At 35.4% G+C, this 16,735-nt stretch overlaps 3 protein-coding genes across 3 annotated transcripts in view; 1 reads left to right on the top strand and 2 right to left on the bottom strand.

Moving 5' to 3' along the window:
• Positions 1–11,589, top strand: part of mew (multiple edematous wings) — a 19,002-nt gene extending 7,413 nt beyond the window's left edge. The window contains exons 3-18 of the mRNA XM_011507666.1: positions 322–345; positions 1,995–2,098; positions 3,916–4,043; positions 4,303–4,514; positions 5,814–6,018; positions 6,523–6,666; positions 6,821–6,962; positions 7,056–7,324; positions 7,434–7,659; positions 8,001–8,232; positions 8,596–8,992; positions 9,287–9,516; positions 10,386–10,621; positions 10,705–10,799; positions 10,864–10,993; positions 11,082–11,589. Of these exons, the coding sequence (XP_011505968.1) occupies positions 322–345; positions 1,995–2,098; positions 3,916–4,043; positions 4,303–4,514; positions 5,814–6,018; positions 6,523–6,666; positions 6,821–6,962; positions 7,056–7,324; positions 7,434–7,659; positions 8,001–8,232; positions 8,596–8,992; positions 9,287–9,516; positions 10,386–10,621; positions 10,705–10,799; positions 10,864–10,993; positions 11,082–11,327 (3,020 nt within the window). The 3' untranslated portion in view covers positions 11,328–11,589. The remainder of the gene's footprint in view (positions 1–321; positions 346–1,994; positions 2,099–3,915; positions 4,044–4,302; positions 4,515–5,813; positions 6,019–6,522; positions 6,667–6,820; positions 6,963–7,055; positions 7,325–7,433; positions 7,660–8,000; positions 8,233–8,595; positions 8,993–9,286; positions 9,517–10,385; positions 10,622–10,704; positions 10,800–10,863; positions 10,994–11,081) is intronic.
• A 2,211-nt stretch (positions 11,590–13,800) lies between these two features.
• On the bottom strand, positions 13,801–15,439 carry PGAP3 (Per1-like protein PGAP3). The gene is made up of 7 exons (XM_011507665.1): positions 15,258–15,439; positions 15,045–15,187; positions 14,785–14,937; positions 14,591–14,715; positions 14,367–14,509; positions 14,065–14,269; positions 13,801–13,978 (listed from the first exon to the last, which is right to left on the bottom strand). The coding sequence occupies exons 1-7, from the start codon at positions 15,382–15,384 to the stop codon at positions 13,912–13,914; spliced, it is 963 nt and encodes a 320-aa protein (XP_011505967.1). The 5' UTR covers positions 15,385–15,439; the 3' UTR covers positions 13,801–13,911.
• A 391-nt stretch (positions 15,440–15,830) lies between these two features.
• Positions 15,831–16,735, bottom strand: part of Nipped-A (Transcription-associated protein Nipped-A) — a 29,818-nt gene continuing 28,913 nt past the window's right edge. The window contains exon 22 of the mRNA XM_011507664.1: positions 15,831–16,528. Within this exon, the coding sequence (XP_011505966.1) occupies positions 16,185–16,528 (344 nt within the window). The 3' untranslated portion in view covers positions 15,831–16,184. The remainder of the gene's footprint in view (positions 16,529–16,735) is intronic.

Below are 16,735 nucleotides of genomic sequence, written 5' to 3'. Positions count from 1 at the left end.
TTATTGTTATTATTGTTATTATTATTATTATTATTATTATTATAGCAGTTTCTGTTTTTTTTTTATTTATTTATTTGTTAATTATTATGCATATTATTATTTCTACGATTCTTTTTTTTTTCTATTTTTTTACTCTATTTTTTTCATTAAATAAAACTGCATCGGTGATGAAAATTAGAGTGACGCCATAATTATAGCGACCAATAAACAAATAAATACTTTCAATTACATTTAACTTTAAGAATGTAATCATGTCCTTTCTTTTTTCATATTAAAAGAAAGAATAACTTACACTAACTTATGTTTTGGTTATCCATGAAGGCGAGAGCAGTCAGTATGAGTCAAGTAAGTTAACTATCGGAGTTCTTTTACGATTGAAATGTATGAAGAGTTCTCAAGCGTTTTCCCTGTATCTGTTTTTTACTTCATCAATATACACACGATGCCGAATGATGTTTCACTGAGCATGAAATACATCAAATGATACTAATCTCAGCTTACGTGTGGCATGAGAGTGAGAGTAAGAGCTATGGAGAGTGAGTGAGTGAGTGAGTGAGTGAGTGAGAGGGAGAGAGTGAGTGAGATGGAGAGAGTGACTGAGAGAGAGAGAGAGAGAGAGAGAGAGAGACAGACAGACAGACAGACAGACAGACTGACAGAGAGTGAGAGAGTGACTCAAGAGTGAGCGTTGGTGTGTGTGTGTGTGTGCGCGTGTGCGTGAGAGAGGAGCCTCTAATGTTACGCATTTTATTTTACCGCTGTGCTCATGCTGCTCATTCGATGAAATTAATTAATTTAACACTTAACCCATTGTTAATTCATAATAAAATGTGCTTGTTGTAATGAAAGCCTGTTTTATATTTGTAAAAGTATAGCTTTTTAATACCATTTTTAATTGTAATTTACTGTGATTTTGAGAAACCCTAATAATCGTGATTTTATTAATACGTTAATTAATTCAATGGATTAATAATTTGTACTTACTAACCGAACTAACATTTAAGCTAGTAATATTTTTGTTTGCGATGAAGATTTTAGTTTAGTTCTAATACAATTACATAAACATCGATCATTGATTCACTAAAAATTGTGACCTGCTCTGCATGGAAATTCGGAATTCGCATATGAAAAAACATTCGTGAAAACGGTAATGAGTGTGCGTGAATTTAAAAGTTTCACTTGCTATTTGTTAGCTTAAAGCCAATTGCTAAACTATCGAACCGAGTTATTCTCACTGCTTCCGCGGTTATGATGTCATCGAGTCCGATGCATAGGGGGTACAGTAACCGTGGAATTGCGTTTCCTCGTGCAGTGGTCGAAAATCATAAAATTTAATGCGAATCCCCAATAGGAGAGCAGAGTCACGTTTTGCACTCATTAAAGCGGGCTTAAGGCTGCCGTAGTATTTCAATTAGTCGGTGTTTAACTCGCGAATTAATAGTTAATTATATTAAAACAAAAACAAAAAAGGAAAATTGCTGCAAGTGGTTAGAGAACGTGCGTGTACCAGTAGTTGATGTTAACAAAATTGAATTTATTAAAAATTAAATTGCAACTTAACGCGAACGCTATAAGACGCGAAAGTGACATGTATGATTTGCTTCAACACACAAGTACGCGCGCACGCGCAAGTATCGGCAAAGCGCTGTGTACAATTGTCCGATAAAGGGAAAGGAAATAGATAGATAGATAGATAGATAGATAGATAGACAGAGAGACTGAGTATGTGGAAGTGAGAGAGAGAGAGAGAGAGAGAGAGAGAGAGAGACGAAAGGCAAGGGTACGTTATAGTGAATAGAGATCGTCGATGATCGATCGTTGCTAGTTTAAATGCGCATTCCGAAGGAAGGGAATAAATAAATGGCAGCGCCGCAGCCCATCGAGCGAGGCTTCGATCACATCCGCACATCTTATGCACTTTATGGACATGAGCTTGAGGGAAGTGAACGGGCGCGCGACTCGCATATCTGTAACGCATGATCGTTTGGTCGCAGGTACCGAGACGGACGAGCTGACACGGCCGAGCAGCAACGAGGTGAAGGATGGACAGTGGCTCGGCGTTACGGTGCGCAGCGCCGGCATCGGCGGCAAAGTCATGGTGAATCTCAAATCGCACTTACTCTGGTCGGGATGCGTTGTAGCGCATCCTCTCGCCTCGCCTCGCCTCGCCTCTTCACCTCCACACACACAAACACACACACGCGCGCGCGCGCGCGCACACAACAACGACGACGACGACGACGACGACGACGACGACCCTCCTCCCTACCAGGCACCACCGTTACCACCGTCACCGTCGCCGCCGCCCACCACTATCAAAGCCAAGCGAGCTCATTGCAAAATCGAGCTGTGCTCCGCGCGAACCCACGTGAATGCGAATCAATGGCCCGTCAAATACGCTCGACTCGGGCACACGGGATAAGCTATAAGTCCTTCGCTTTCTTCTCACTCCTCCATCGCCATCATTTTCTATTCCACTCTATTTACAAAACGACGCGTTATTGCTTGCCATTCGTTATTTTTTCATTGAAAAAACGAACGACGACGACGACGACGACGACGACGACGGCTCTCCCGCTACTCTCACGCCCTCCGTCCCGCGCTCCTTCTTCCACGTATTTTGCAATTTTAAAATACACCAGATGAATAAACACTGTTACACGCTAATGGGTAACGCTCTCGACCCTCCGAGTACTATTCTTCCTTCTTCACGGCTACGCTTCTACGATAAACGAATAATAAATATGCAACCACCTTTTTTACACCCGGTTAATGTAAAAAATAAGCAACGAATATCCGCTAAGCACTTTGAAGCAGCGTATTTCCATTATAATTTTATCGCTCGGGCTTGAATAATTTAGCGAGAATAATAAATTAAGCGCGAACGAGAATTGTGCTGCTATTTTCCGGTAGAAATGGCGCGGCGGGAGGGCGGGCGCAGCGGTGAGAGTACAAACTCTTGCTTCTAAATGAATGATATTTAAAGAAAAATTCTCGCTCACGCTCCCGAGCATGGAGCAGTGAACCGATAAAATAAACAAAAACTCAATCATTCTCGTGATTAAAAGAAACTTTTAAAATACAAATAATTTTGGGTTATAAAAAAGAATTTACGGCCGAGTAGGTGCAAGGATATAAAGGAATCTGAAAATAAAATGATAAGTAATAACATATTTTGTGTCTGCGCTATGGAATAATAAAAATTTTATAGCATTCGAAGAAAAAAATTTTATTTCGCTATCTTAATTAAGCCATTTTTTCCATCCATTATTGCAAGACAATATATTATAAGAAAAAAGAGAAAAATATTTTTGGCAAATATAATCGTCTCAGTCACGAAAGCATTTATTTCATACAATGGAAACAATTATTTTGGAAAATTCGCTGCACTTACGTTTCGTTGTAAAATTATTTACTTCCTTTTCCCCCTAAATTAATGCTACACATGCCAATTGCGTTCACTGGCATCATTTCTTTTTCCTCCTTCACTTTTTAAGTGTTAGGTAATACAATTTATAGCGTTGAAGGATAAATAATTTCCATTATATAGTTGATTGTGAATGGTCATAATCGCGTGTATTTTCAAGCACTCGTAAGCATTATGAAAATTTTCATGATTCACATTATTATTAGTTGAGGGAAAAAAAAAAAAAAAAAAAAAAAAAAAAAAAAGGTACACGATAAAATTTTCTGTTCTCGACGTCACGAATAATTTTAAATATTCCAATTGTCCATACTTCCACAACGCTTACCTTATCGTCCAACGATGCAAATAAACGATCGTAATAAAATAAAATAAGCACCCGTGATCCTTGGACTGTGCATAAATAACAATCAATAAGCTTAGAAAATATAGACGCGAGACTTTTAAGCTTTTAACGAATGGTGTTAAACCCCGTTGGCTCTCTACGTTAGGTATGTGCTCATCGTTACATCGTGAAAAACAAGGATTCTCAATGGGGACAAGGTCAGTGCTACATATTCACGCAAGATTTGAAGTATCAAGAGCTAAAGAAACCATGTTCCGGAAAACCGACGATAAGGTAAATATAAACGAGCGTAGAGACTAAGAGCGAACGCGCGAGCGAACGAGTGAGTGATTAATAGTTGGCGCGTGTGCGTGTGCGTGAGCTTGTGCGCGCGCGTAAACGTGATAGAGGAGGCGCAGCGTAAACGCACGTACACGAGGTCATTGCGAAAGTGAGACACGCAAGCGCGCCGAATAAACTAGGAGTGGATGGAGTGGATGTGGTAATTGGCAGCAACAGGTACGCATGATTACTCGTGATTATTCAATGCCAGGGCCCACGAGCAATTTGGATACTGCCAGGCCGGGACGAGCGGGGTGCTAACGTCCACCGACAATTACGCCGTGATCGGGACCCCGGGTCCGCACACGTGGAGAGGGACCCTCTACGTGATCACCGTCTCCGACGACTTCATACATAAGGATACGGTCGTTTACAGCTCGCCCATGCAGGAGGACTCGCCCGTTTCCAAGTACAGCTATTTGGGTGAGTTTTGGTTAGAGTCAGGTGGTCAGGGAGGATAATTCGGCGAGCCTCGGACGATCACTATAATTAGATATCGCGGCCGTTTGACTTGACGTGAGGTAGCCGCGCATCCGGGGATGAAAGACTTGGCCGCGATGCCGTTCCCTCGGACGGGCCGCGCAACATGCTCGAGACGAACGTTGAATTACGCTCGTCCACCAGACGTCCACCATCAGCCTTTTTTCTTTACGACTCTCAAACTCTTAAATATTCTAAAAGTACCTCGATCTTTATTATCTTCGAGCGTGAGGGGGGCGCGGGGGCGCGGGGGAGAAGAGCTCGGGACTCGCGACAGAGAGTTTTCAGTGAGAAAATTGCAGGGAATAGCTAGCTGCGTGCACGCGATCACTAAACCAATGACGCCCGTGTAATAATAATTATAATATGATGTGGCCGCTGTTGCTAAAAGAATGATGTTATTCCGTTTTGGCCGTTTATTGCAGGTTCCAAATCGTAATTATAAAAAACTGCGACAAGATGATTATTTATACAATTAAATTATTTAAGATTTATTTTTAAACGGGCCAACGGCACTTGCCCCGTTACTAATTAATCGAACATTTGAAATACGTACGAGAGTTGCCGATAAATCGGGCAAAACGTACGTATATGCATAACCAAGAGACTATTATTAACGAGCGATATTGCAAAAGAAAAAACTATTATTTTCAGCTTTATTATTAATGCAAGAAAATCTCATTTATTCATTAGGAATTGATTAGGAATAATCGTTGATTGTAGGCGTACTTTTTAAACAAATTTTCCGACATAAAATCATTCATTGGAAAATCGATATTATAACGCAATAGCAGCGGAAAATGTTAACCCATTGATTGAAAATTGCATAATTTTAATGGTCCATTGCTTTAAAAAGCGTCTATTTAGACGTAGTACTTTAGGTAATTACGAGGTAGGTACAGCAGCTCCTCGGCCCCTTGATCATCGGTCAATTACAATCGGCCGACGGTCTTTTTCATTCCGCGACATGCCACGTATCGTTAAGAATTCCGTTTGGTTTTGCGCGAAACGGGATGCTCGCCAGACGTAGAGGAGGAGGAGAAATCGATTGTTAAGTAAGCACCGTTGATGAAGATCTCGCGACGAATGGGGAAAGCGAGGCCGAATAATCCTCACCACCGACAAAGGCCCGTCGTCACTCCGCGACTTGTATTAACATAATTGAGATTACACGAAAGCCCGTTGATTTAATGCGGCGAAGCCCTCAGGAGCATCGATCACGTTTGAAAATTTGACCCGAAGGTATGTCCGTGACCGTGGGAGACTTCTTTGGGAGTGGATTGGCGTACGCCGCCGGAGCTCCGCGTTCGAATGGCACTGGACAGGTCGTCCTTTTCACCCGTCATTTTCAAAAGCCCATTATGGAAATTACGCTGACACTCAACGGCGAACAGTTTGCTTCGAGCTTTGGATATGAACTTGCATCCGCGGACGTTAACGGCGACAAGTATGGAGCTTTTACATTGATTTACACTCAATATTATTTCAACGCTATATTTATGTACCATAGACATTGCTGAAGTGTTGTTGTGATTGTGATGGGCAGGGCCTTTTTTTTTTTTTTTTTTTTTTTTTTTTTTTTTTTTTTTTTTTTTTTTTTTTTGTTTATCTAGCCGAGCGATGCGTTGCCCAGGCGTTAGTTTTGTAATTTTGTTGTGTGTCGGAAAGAAGGGAGCGAGTGGTTGAAAAGGCTATTAACGGCCGGCCGGCCAATCTTAAATCCACTCTAAATTCAAACGGCAGAACTTCAAGCGACTCGTTATAATTTCAGCCGATAGTTCTATCGACAATTGCCTCTTAATTAAATCTTTTTTATCTTTGATTTACGTTTTCTCTTCCCATTCCTCTTCCTCCTCCTCCTCCTCCTCCTCTTTTACTTCTTTTTCTTCCTCCTCATCCTTTTTCAACTCTTATTTTCCATTTTTTTTTTTTTATTACTCGTTTCTTCTAGACAATCGGATTTAATAGTGGCAGCCCCATTTTATTATGGTAAGAAGGAAGGTGGCGCCGTTTATGTTTACACGAAACTTTGTAAAAATCCGAAGGACGGCGAGAAATGCAAGCCGACGAAATTAATTGGACGCGAGGAGTCAAGGTAAGAAAACAACAAAACAAAAGACAAATTCCATACGTAGGAGATTCGTGAAAAAAAGAAAGAAAAAAAACGAAAAAAAAACAAAGAATTTTTTAAGTTTAAGTATTATTATATAAGCTACCCCGCTACGACGAACCGTACACTTAACTTGCAGATTTGGATTTGCTTTGACGAATTTGAGGGACATAAATAATGACGGGTTCGAAGACATTGCCGTAGGTGCCCCCTACGAAGGTATGGGGACGGTCTACATTTATTTGGGCTCGAAAAATGGGTTAATCACAGTGCCGTCGCAGGTAATGCTATTTCGCCTAATTCATTGTCGAAATTCGAATCGTTAAGTGATTCGAATGTGGCCCTTTTGATACACGAGCTCGTGAAAATTGTAGGTAATACACTCGGAGAGTACTCCAGTGCCGTTAAAGACATTCGGTTACTCGCTCAGTGGTGGATTAGATATGGATTTAAATGGTTACCCAGATTTATTGGTCGGGGCGTACGAAGAGGATGCAATTGCTTTGTTGCGCGCCAGAAGAATAATCGATATTATAACGTTTGTACGATTCCCTAGAAAGGACGGTACTTATCAAGATAAAATGGAGCCGATCGATCCCAATAAGATCGGCTGCTTTGACGATCCGCTATCAAACTACACATGGTTAGTATTGTTCAACAATGTATCTTACTCTACGTTATCGCCATTATTATTCACTCTTGTTGTTATTATTTTATTATTTACACTAACGTCATCGTACAATACACCGTAGCTTTTCGTTCGAGGCGTGTTGTAAGACAGCTTCGCACGTTAAGGAGGAATACGTAAGATCGTTAAAATTGATGTCGTACATCGAAGCCGAGACTTATGCAGGAACAAAGAAATTTTCTCGCATGTGGTTTGGCGACGGAAATAACCGGCCACACTTTCTTAGTCGCATCGCTACTTTAGACTCCAAGAATCTCATGTATTGTCAAAGAGAAACCGTGTACTTGAAGGTACATACGAACCTCCTATTTATATATTTATTTACATGCTCTATATTTCGTTGCTTTTAAATTGCCTTTTTAAAGCTACTCTTTCACAATAGCCACTGCATTTAAGAAATCGAAGATTACATGTCATAGAAAGTCTGTAGAGCTTTAAAAACATACTTATATCAAGAGTTTTATTTTTTGTTTTTCAAATTCTACTTCTTCTCTAATTATATTTTTTTTTGTTGTTGTTTTGTTTTGTTTTTTGTTTTTTTTTGTTGTTGTTTTGTTTTGTTTTTTGTTTTATCGCTTAGTAAAGTAAATAATAGCGCGTTAAATAAAGGGAAAGTTTGTCGGTTTTATAGGAAAATACCAGAGACATTCAATCGCCTGTTAAATTCCGATTGAACTATACGCTTATTCAGGATGAGCCGGTAATGCCACCCGAGGGAGCACCCATGCCAGACATAAATAATTATCCGATTTTAAATCAGCAAGAGGCAGCGCGTATTTTCGAGGCAACCTTCCAAAAAGATTGTGGAAACAATGACATTTGTGAAAGTGATTTGAGACTATCGGCCAACCTGAATCTTCAGGGTACGTATCATCGTTGAATTTCATCAAATTTCATCTTAATTTATCGCACAATTTCGAAACCCCTCCGAGCTTTATGCATATCAAATTGAAACTCACATCGGCATTGCTCGTCGATAAATATCAAACTAATTTTTTCATCGTTAATAAGCGAGAATTATAAATATCTTTATCATTCTCCTTTACAACAAACCAATCTCGATTTTATAAACAAGTATATATATATATATATATATATATATATATATTTGTGTTTTTGCGTTTGTTTGTTTTTTCTTTTTGTTTTTTGTTTTGATTTGATTTGCTTATATAAGCCCGGCGCAGAATTATACGACAGCGACAGTAATTTTATGGAATAAATTATAGCTTCACCGACACAAAGGAATTATTATGAACTGCTGTTGGGAGAAAGTGAAGAATTAGTAGTGGATGTGAATATCACGAACGTGGGTGAATCCGCCTACGAGGCGCAATTATTCCTCGTGCATTCGCCTAGCTTGAGTTACATTGGAACCAAGCAAAATGATTCTGCAATATGCAGTTTGCACAACAGCACCGTTATATCATGCGCTATTGGAAATCCCTTTAAAAAAGATAAGTCTGTAAATATACAAATAAGATTCGATCCGAAATACGTAGAAGACAGCGAAGTAACGCTAGAATTTGTCGCATATGCTAATTCAACGTCCAAGGAAGTGAGCGCGAAGAAGCCGACGCACTTGCAGGCCACAGTTCTGAAACGAGCAGAATTATCGGTTAAAGGGTAAGTTGAAATTAAACCTCCGGTTAAAATGTTTAAATTTTCCAATTAAATGCTAACAAAATACATTTACATTGTATTCCGTTTGTATTTTACACTTATATATGAATCAAAGAGAGCAGAGAGCAGAGAGCAGAGAGCAGAGAGCAGAGAGAGAGAGAGAGAGAGAGAGAGAGAGAGAGAGAGAGATAATACTTGATATTTTTTTGGATAAAGATATATGCGTGTAAATTTAGCGTGACATTTGTTATGTTCAAATTGTCGTTTTTGTCTTAATACGCGCGTTTTTACGTGCAGAAGCGCCAAAACACAATGGGCCTTGTATGGAGGGTCTGTGATCGGGGAATCCGCAATGAAGAAATTAAACGACGTTGGCCCAAAGGTCGCTCATGTTTATCAAATATTTAACGATGGCCCGTGGAAAGTCAGCAAGCTCGACGTTTTAATCTCCTGGCCTTATGAGGTTGCCAATGATAAACACCATGGGAAGTGGTTACTGTATTTAGAAGATACGCCGATAGTGCAAGGTAATGAAATTAATTTGGTTAGCCTTTTAAAATTGATAAGCTTGCATGATTAAGATTTAAAAATTTTTAATGAAACGTCTTAATACGAAAGTTAAAAACTAAATTGACTTTGAATGAAGTTTCATTAAAAGTTTTATCACAATTTTTCTCATTCGAGATTAATAAATATTTGTTAAAAATAAAATTTCAACTTGCTTTTATAAGACACAAATTGCAAAACCTCTTAATAATAAATAAGAAATTATATTTTGTAAACTTAGTTTACCAACAATACGAGTGAATTTCTGGCCAATTAGCTCTTTTTAAAGAGCGATTTCATTGTCCCTTGTAACTTATCGTTAATGTTCAAGATCATATATATTAATGAACAATCCACGTCAGTTTATTCGTGTTTTTTAACAATATCATTAGCCTCGCTTGAATGCTTAAATGCTTAAATAATAATCATTGAAAATAAAAATGATAACGACCAAAATTATTATTAATTTTTGGGCTTATGAAGCCATAGTAAGATTTTGAAATGCCAACTAGCATAATAACCGTGAAATATTTGATTGATTTTTAAAGATTTTTTCGACCTAATATCAACGTCATTCAACAAATCATCATAAATTAAGTTTAGTACTACAATAATATTTGACAGTGACGTATCGCCTAATAATGTAAATTGCTGTTAATTACGCGTTCGAGGCGCCGCTCGGCAGCACAATAAAGAATTCAAGTTATATTGAAAATTTGTACTGGAGTTATTAATGAATGAATAGCTTATTATTATTATTATTATTATTATTTATTTTATTTATTTTTTTTTTTTCTTTCAAATCGAGCTCATATACTTCGACTCAAATGCCACGTGTGATTAATTTAAGCTCCGGGAGGTGAACGCATTGGCGAGTGTCATGTACCAGCGGGTCAAGTGAATTCGTTAAATTTACAAAGCAGTATTGGGTTAGAAGACATAGATCCTCTATTTCCACAAAAGCCTTTGTCGCCATTAGATCTTAATCAGACGAATCACATTAGAAGAAGACGCGATACAGAGAAAGTTATCGCGATGAAAATTATGATCGACAGAGATGGACATCATCATCAAGTCGTGACCATGGTAAATTATTAATACGAATTTTCGATAATAACAATTACATTACTTAATTAGATGGCAATTAAATAATAAATCTCTCTTTTTAGAATTGTAAAACAGGGACAGCGAAATGTTTCGACATTACGTGTTCTATTTCAAGTTTACAAAAGAAAGAAGAAGCTACGATTATAGTTAAAGCAAGGTATAATTTTATATAAATTCGTTTCGTTGAAAAGTCTCTTATTTCATTCTTCTTAAATACGTAGATTATGGAACTCAACATTAGCTGAAGATTATCCAAAAGTAGACAGAGTAAATATTGGATCAAGTGCCAAAATTATCATACCTCAACAAGTTATAATACAACAAAATAATTTAACCGATGATACTGCGGAGGTAGGCATTTAAAAAAAAAAGAAAAAAAAAAAAAGCGAGAGTGAGAGAGAAAGCTTAAATAATGTCAATAATGCATTTAAATTTATAGGCCATAACGATCGCTTATCCGGATCTATTAGATCAACAAGAACCCGAGCCAGTGCCTATCTGGATAATAATTGTGGCTGTGGTAGCGGGTCTACTACTTCTAATTCTACTCACCTTAATTCTATGGAAATTGGGTTTCTTTAATAGACGAAGGCCTGATCATACGCTATCCGGTAATCTTCAGAAGCACAGAGAGGATAATCCGGAAAACGAAGCGTTAGTCAAGCACTCGGCAAATTTACATTGAAAAGTTGCGTAGGCTTATTTGACGATGGTTAGATTACCTTTTCGTTGATAACTTGATTGTTAAATGGTAATCGAATACCGGTTTTTTAATATTAAAAAAAGTACGTATTTATATAAATATTATATGTATGAAATGTTACGAGAAATTTAATCATTTAAGAGAAAGTGCTGATCAATATTACCAGCGAAATGGTTACGAGCTTTTAACACTTATATTATACTCCGAAACAAAAGCAAAACAAAACAGATGCAAAAACAAAAGGCAAAAACAAAAACAAAAAAAAAACAAAAAAACAAAAAACAAAAAACAAAAAAACAAAAAACAAAAACAAAAATGAAAAAAATAACACAAGTGTCTTCCCAATTTGAAAATTGGGCACATCATTGTGCTCAAAGACTGGTGACTAAAATTTCTATTTATGGTACTTAACTGTAGCGTGGAGATTTGTCCTTCTATTCTAAAAGGTTCGATTGACTAGAGCCTTAATTGATGCGGGTGAGGGTACGATTCATGAAATAGTTGAAGATACTTATTAGAGTATATCTATATTATAACCTAATACTTAGTACTTATGTACAGAAATTAAAAGCTATTAGCTTAATGATACGTACAAAGACAATGAAGGATATTTGTTTATGGCTTCATAAAATGGTCACGCACTATTGACAGCCATATTCTAATAAAATGTGATATTTACTTTTATCACTTGCACTTGACTATGTCGCATGGCACCTTTCTTTTATCGAGATCGGGACAACCATAAGGATGGAGTTTTTAAATATATGGGTATGTTTTATTTTTTTTTTTTTTTTTTAATTTTCTTTACATTTCACTACGACGTTTTGAAAATCCTATATCATACAAAACTTCCTTTCAAAATCACGAAAATGAATTTGAAAATTTATTGAATTAAATGAGTATTGCACTAGAGTTTTTGAAAATTAATAATTTATATCGGAGCACAACATATCATCGTAAGTTAACATAATCATAAGTTAACTAACTCTCTCATAATGCTAAGATTTTAAACTCAACAAGACTGATGAATCTTAAATTAAGGATTATGAGCATCTTTATTATGCATTAACGTTAAGTGTTTCATTTTAACAAGAAACATAATCAAGAGCATAAATTATAACAGACACAATAAATCTCACATCCTAATGTCTAAATATAAAAATTATAATTTAACTTATAGATAAACGATATTTTAATAATACGATAAGTGGAGTACTTTTGTCGATATTTAATTTCATAAATGGTCAGTAAGAATTGCCTATAAAAAAAAAGTTACAAAAACAACAACAACAACAACAACAACAACAATAACAACAACAAACAAACAAACAGACAAACAAAAACAAAAACAAAAAAACAAAAAAACAAAATAAGAGGAGAAAAGAGCATAGCAGTGAAATGTAAGGAAACGTGCTCGAGGAATTGACTGACAACTTGCCAACACCCTTCAATTTTAGAAAATAAGAGCATGCAAGTTGCGTATATATATTATGTGAGTCACATTACGACCTTAACTGGATAAAACTCGAAAGGAGCTTAATCGTTCAATTCGCTAAACAGTGGTAAAACTGTATATGCTGTAATTTATGAAAACTGACGTCGAATATATAATATTTAAAGTTTATAATTTAATTCTTAAAATATAAGCGTACTTTATAATTATTCCAAGTCGCGTTCTTTCAACGAAAGCTCGTACAAATGGCAGCCTTACTTTATTTTTATTTTTTGTTCTATTTTTTTTTTCTTTTTTTTGTTTTTCTTTTTTTTTTTTTTATATTCTTGTTTATTATTGTGCGAAAAGTGAAGAATGCTTATTATGCATTTACCCCGATATAAAGTGATAAATTATTAATAGTAAAGGACAATCATAGTCTGAAAGTTTTAGGCACTTATTACCTATGCATTTATTTAAAGCATAAGGTCTTTATAGAATACCTCTTAGGTATATTTAGCGAGATGATTTTAGTACTTACGTATGTGTCAAAAAAACAAAAAAACAAAAAACAAAAAACAAAAAAAATAAAAAACAAAAAAAACGAAAAGAAAAGAAAAGAAGAAGATATCTTAAAAATTGAAACGGAAGATTGTTAATTCTTCAGAAATATCGAATTTATGTACTGTTACAAGCGTTTAAAGTCATATATTTTAACTTTATATCGAAACATTCCCATTCATAGCTTCTAAAATACCTAGCGAGTGTTACTAGATTTTTCTAATTAATACTGCTCGGTATTATATTTATTATATTTGGCTAATTATTTTCAAGAAAATTATTTAACTTTTTAATTACAAATACCCACTGCCTTAAAATGTACTTTATTATGCGGCGCATAAAGAATTATAATATTTTAATATATAATATTATAAACTGTAATTTTTAATATTTATATATACATATGTGCATATATATATATATATATATATATATATATATGTGTGTGTTAATGAGGTATTCCTAAGGTATTACCTTATATACAAACGAAAACTTATGTATATTATCATTATTATTCTCTTAAAATAAATTTTTTCTACAAAAACTTATTCTCAATGTTTTACAAATTTATTATCACAGTCTATCGTCCTCTAGCTTCGAGTATTGCCTCCTTAGGTACTGGCAATCTAAACTCGCAAATCTGTAAAATATTGCATTTGAAAATGTATAATAATACAAACATTAATAATAAATCTTATTAATTTTGCTCGGACATTCAATCCTTACCTGTATAATAATTTTACTAATGGAATAGTGGAAGCATGCCATAAGGAATGAGCATCGAATAACCAGAATATTGGAGGAAAATCTGCTATTTCCAATAGAGACACCGTTACTGTCGATATAGTAAACCAGCCCATTAAATGGACATGCGGCAGTTTTGTGGAATTGTTGTACCACCAAATCATTGACATAACAAATATTAAAAATCCTATATAGAATCGGACAATTCAAAAAAACAAAACAAAAAAATACATATATATGTCTATATTTCATTTCGAATTTTGTAAATTTAAATTGTTTATTACCAACTAAAACATTGAATTTCATATTATATTCATAGTTAATATGACCAGACCAAAGATGAGTTAAATGCGAATATAAAACAATAAAATAAATACTGGTTATAGTTATAAATGCTTTATGCATTATTGTTTCTCTATAGAATATCCTAAAATATGTCAATATTTGTCAATTACAATAATGAAATATTAGCGAGATAAACAAAGAAAATAAATAATTTTTAAATTACCTTAATAGAAGGCAGTATAATAAGGTGAGCATTATAGTAAACGCACAAGAATAATCCATAACTTCGGTAAAATCTTTATCACGAGCATGGAAAACTGTTGACCAAAACCATCCATGTAAGCAGATCTGCAAAGCATTTATTTTTAAAGTACAACAATTAAGAGTGGATATTATAATAATTAAATAAATTCCTACTACTGTAAACCATGTCCAAATAAAAAACATCGGAGATGTAGACCTTATTACTTTCTTGAATTTTAAATAATAAGTAACATGAGCATAAAAGTTTAAAATTGAAAATAATACCGATGCAGGCTCTTGAAGTCCAAAAATCCTAACGAAAGGCCACTAAAACTCAAGATTATATCATAAAAGCATGTTTCTCTTTTTTATTTATTTATTTTTTTTTTTTATTTAATTTAGTCCTTAATCAATAGCTTAATCAATTTATTTACTTTTCCATGAAACTGTGGCACAGATAGTCCACGGGATGAGAAAAAATCGACGGTTTTCCACATGCAAAAGTAACTACAATTTTCCCTGCAAGTCCAATGTAGCAATCTTAAATCCAAGGGTAGATTTTCTTTGTAATCTACATCTAAGTAAACAAATTATAGTTAAATAAATATATGACACTAGTATTATTATATTTTTAAAGGTTATATTACCATTTTCACACTTTATATCTCGACATTTATCAATACAATTACTATAAAATTGAGATCTGTCGCCTACAGACGCATTTGTAATTTTGCTGTAAATTAATAATGTAATAAAAATCCATATTTTTGACATTTTCACTACGATCTATATAAACACAGTGGACGAATTTAAATACAAGGAACTTCCTTCACCCGCCATATTTATTTATATCATTCACAAATCAAACAGCACTGGCGATTTAAACGTCATAAATGATAATGTTTAGTGAAGAAAAAACGTAGGAAACTAAAGCCTTAGCGTTACTATATACGCTCGCGCACACAATTGTTCATATGAATATTTTTAATTATTTATTACCAGCTGCGAATATTGTATTAACAGTTAATGTGGGACTAGACCAAAGGTGTGTCAAATCAAATGAAAGAATATAAAATTGTTAAATCCGATTGCTGCACTCGTTATTAAGAAGGTAATATTTGGAAGAAAAAAAGTGGCGATTGAAGAAGGATCTTCATTGCCGCAAACGCCAGGTCATAAATAAAAATGCGACGAAATCTGTAGACTTTTTGTAGCAAATATTTATTGAATTTCCTTTCATGCATACAAATGTTTCATAAACTATCATCGCCGTCCTAATACTGTACTTTAACGTAATTGTAATTCGCAACGTTCATAAATAATGAAACGTATTTTTAAATCTTTGTACTTGTTTAAGCACATACGCATATATATATGTACAGTGTTGCTCGTCATATTTAATTTCATATCGTTCTAAATAAAATTTAATGCTCGTTGCGCTCAATTTACATCGATAAATATCTTTTTCACAATAACGTTCATCATATGTACAACTTAAATATAGGTAAATAAGTAAAATATCTCACATTTTCTTAATTAACAAAGAGAACATATTATAAAAATAATAATTAAGTTTACAGCCACGGGTGCCACGACGGATCCATACGACAAAGATTGTCGTGGCTATTGGCCGCCGCGACCAGGGTGCTGACTTTGCTGTCAGTCCCGTCGAAATGCGCCAGGGAGTTCAGTCTTGACACTATAGCTGTTACGGCCCGCGTTACCATTGTTATCAATAATTCCGCTTTCATATCCGTCGGACCCTCGGCAGCATTCTTCGAGTCCTCTTGCTTTTTGCTGTGATCGGCGATCACTTCGTCCCGCAATATTGCTCGCAGTATGGTGTGTACCTTGAACGATGGTTGGACTAAGCATCGCGCCGTGGCGATTGCGCTCGCCGTTAGTGGCCCGGAAACCCCTGTGACAATTAAATAAGCGCATTCTTCATTATGAAAACTAGCACAGCTCGTTAGCGTTATTCAATAATAACATCAATAATATACAATTTTCAAAAAATCGTCAAGAGTCTGGACAAGGCTAACGAGTAATTGATATTTTTTATTTTAATTATCCTATAGCAGACGCATATTCCTTAATATTCAGCACTCGTTATTTAATAGAATCC

This window comes from Ceratosolen solmsi, unplaced genomic scaffold (assembly GCF_000503995.2).
Source record: "Ceratosolen solmsi marchali unplaced genomic scaffold, CerSol_1.0 scaffold1, whole genome shotgun sequence".
NCBI lineage: Eukaryota > Metazoa > Arthropoda > Insecta > Hymenoptera > Agaonidae > Ceratosolen > Ceratosolen solmsi.
The sequence above is the reverse complement of the archived record's forward strand: the minus strand, read 5'-3'. Positions and strand labels throughout refer to the sequence as shown.

What these genes read in the sequence shown, in the direction of transcription:
- PGAP3 (XM_011507665.1), bottom strand. Translation starts at nt 15,384, where the DNA reads ATGTCAAAAATATGGATTTTTATTACATTATTAATTTACAGCAAAATT. An exon ending in GAAATTCAATGTTTTAGTTG is followed by an intron (nt 14,270 to 14,366) that starts GTAATAAACAAT and finishes GATTCTATATAG; the next exon opens with GATTTTTAATATTTGTTATG. An exon ending in TTAGTAAAATTATTATACAG is followed by an intron (nt 13,979 to 14,064) that starts GTAAGGATTGAA and finishes AATATTTTACAG; the next exon opens with ATTTGCGAGTTTAGATTGCC.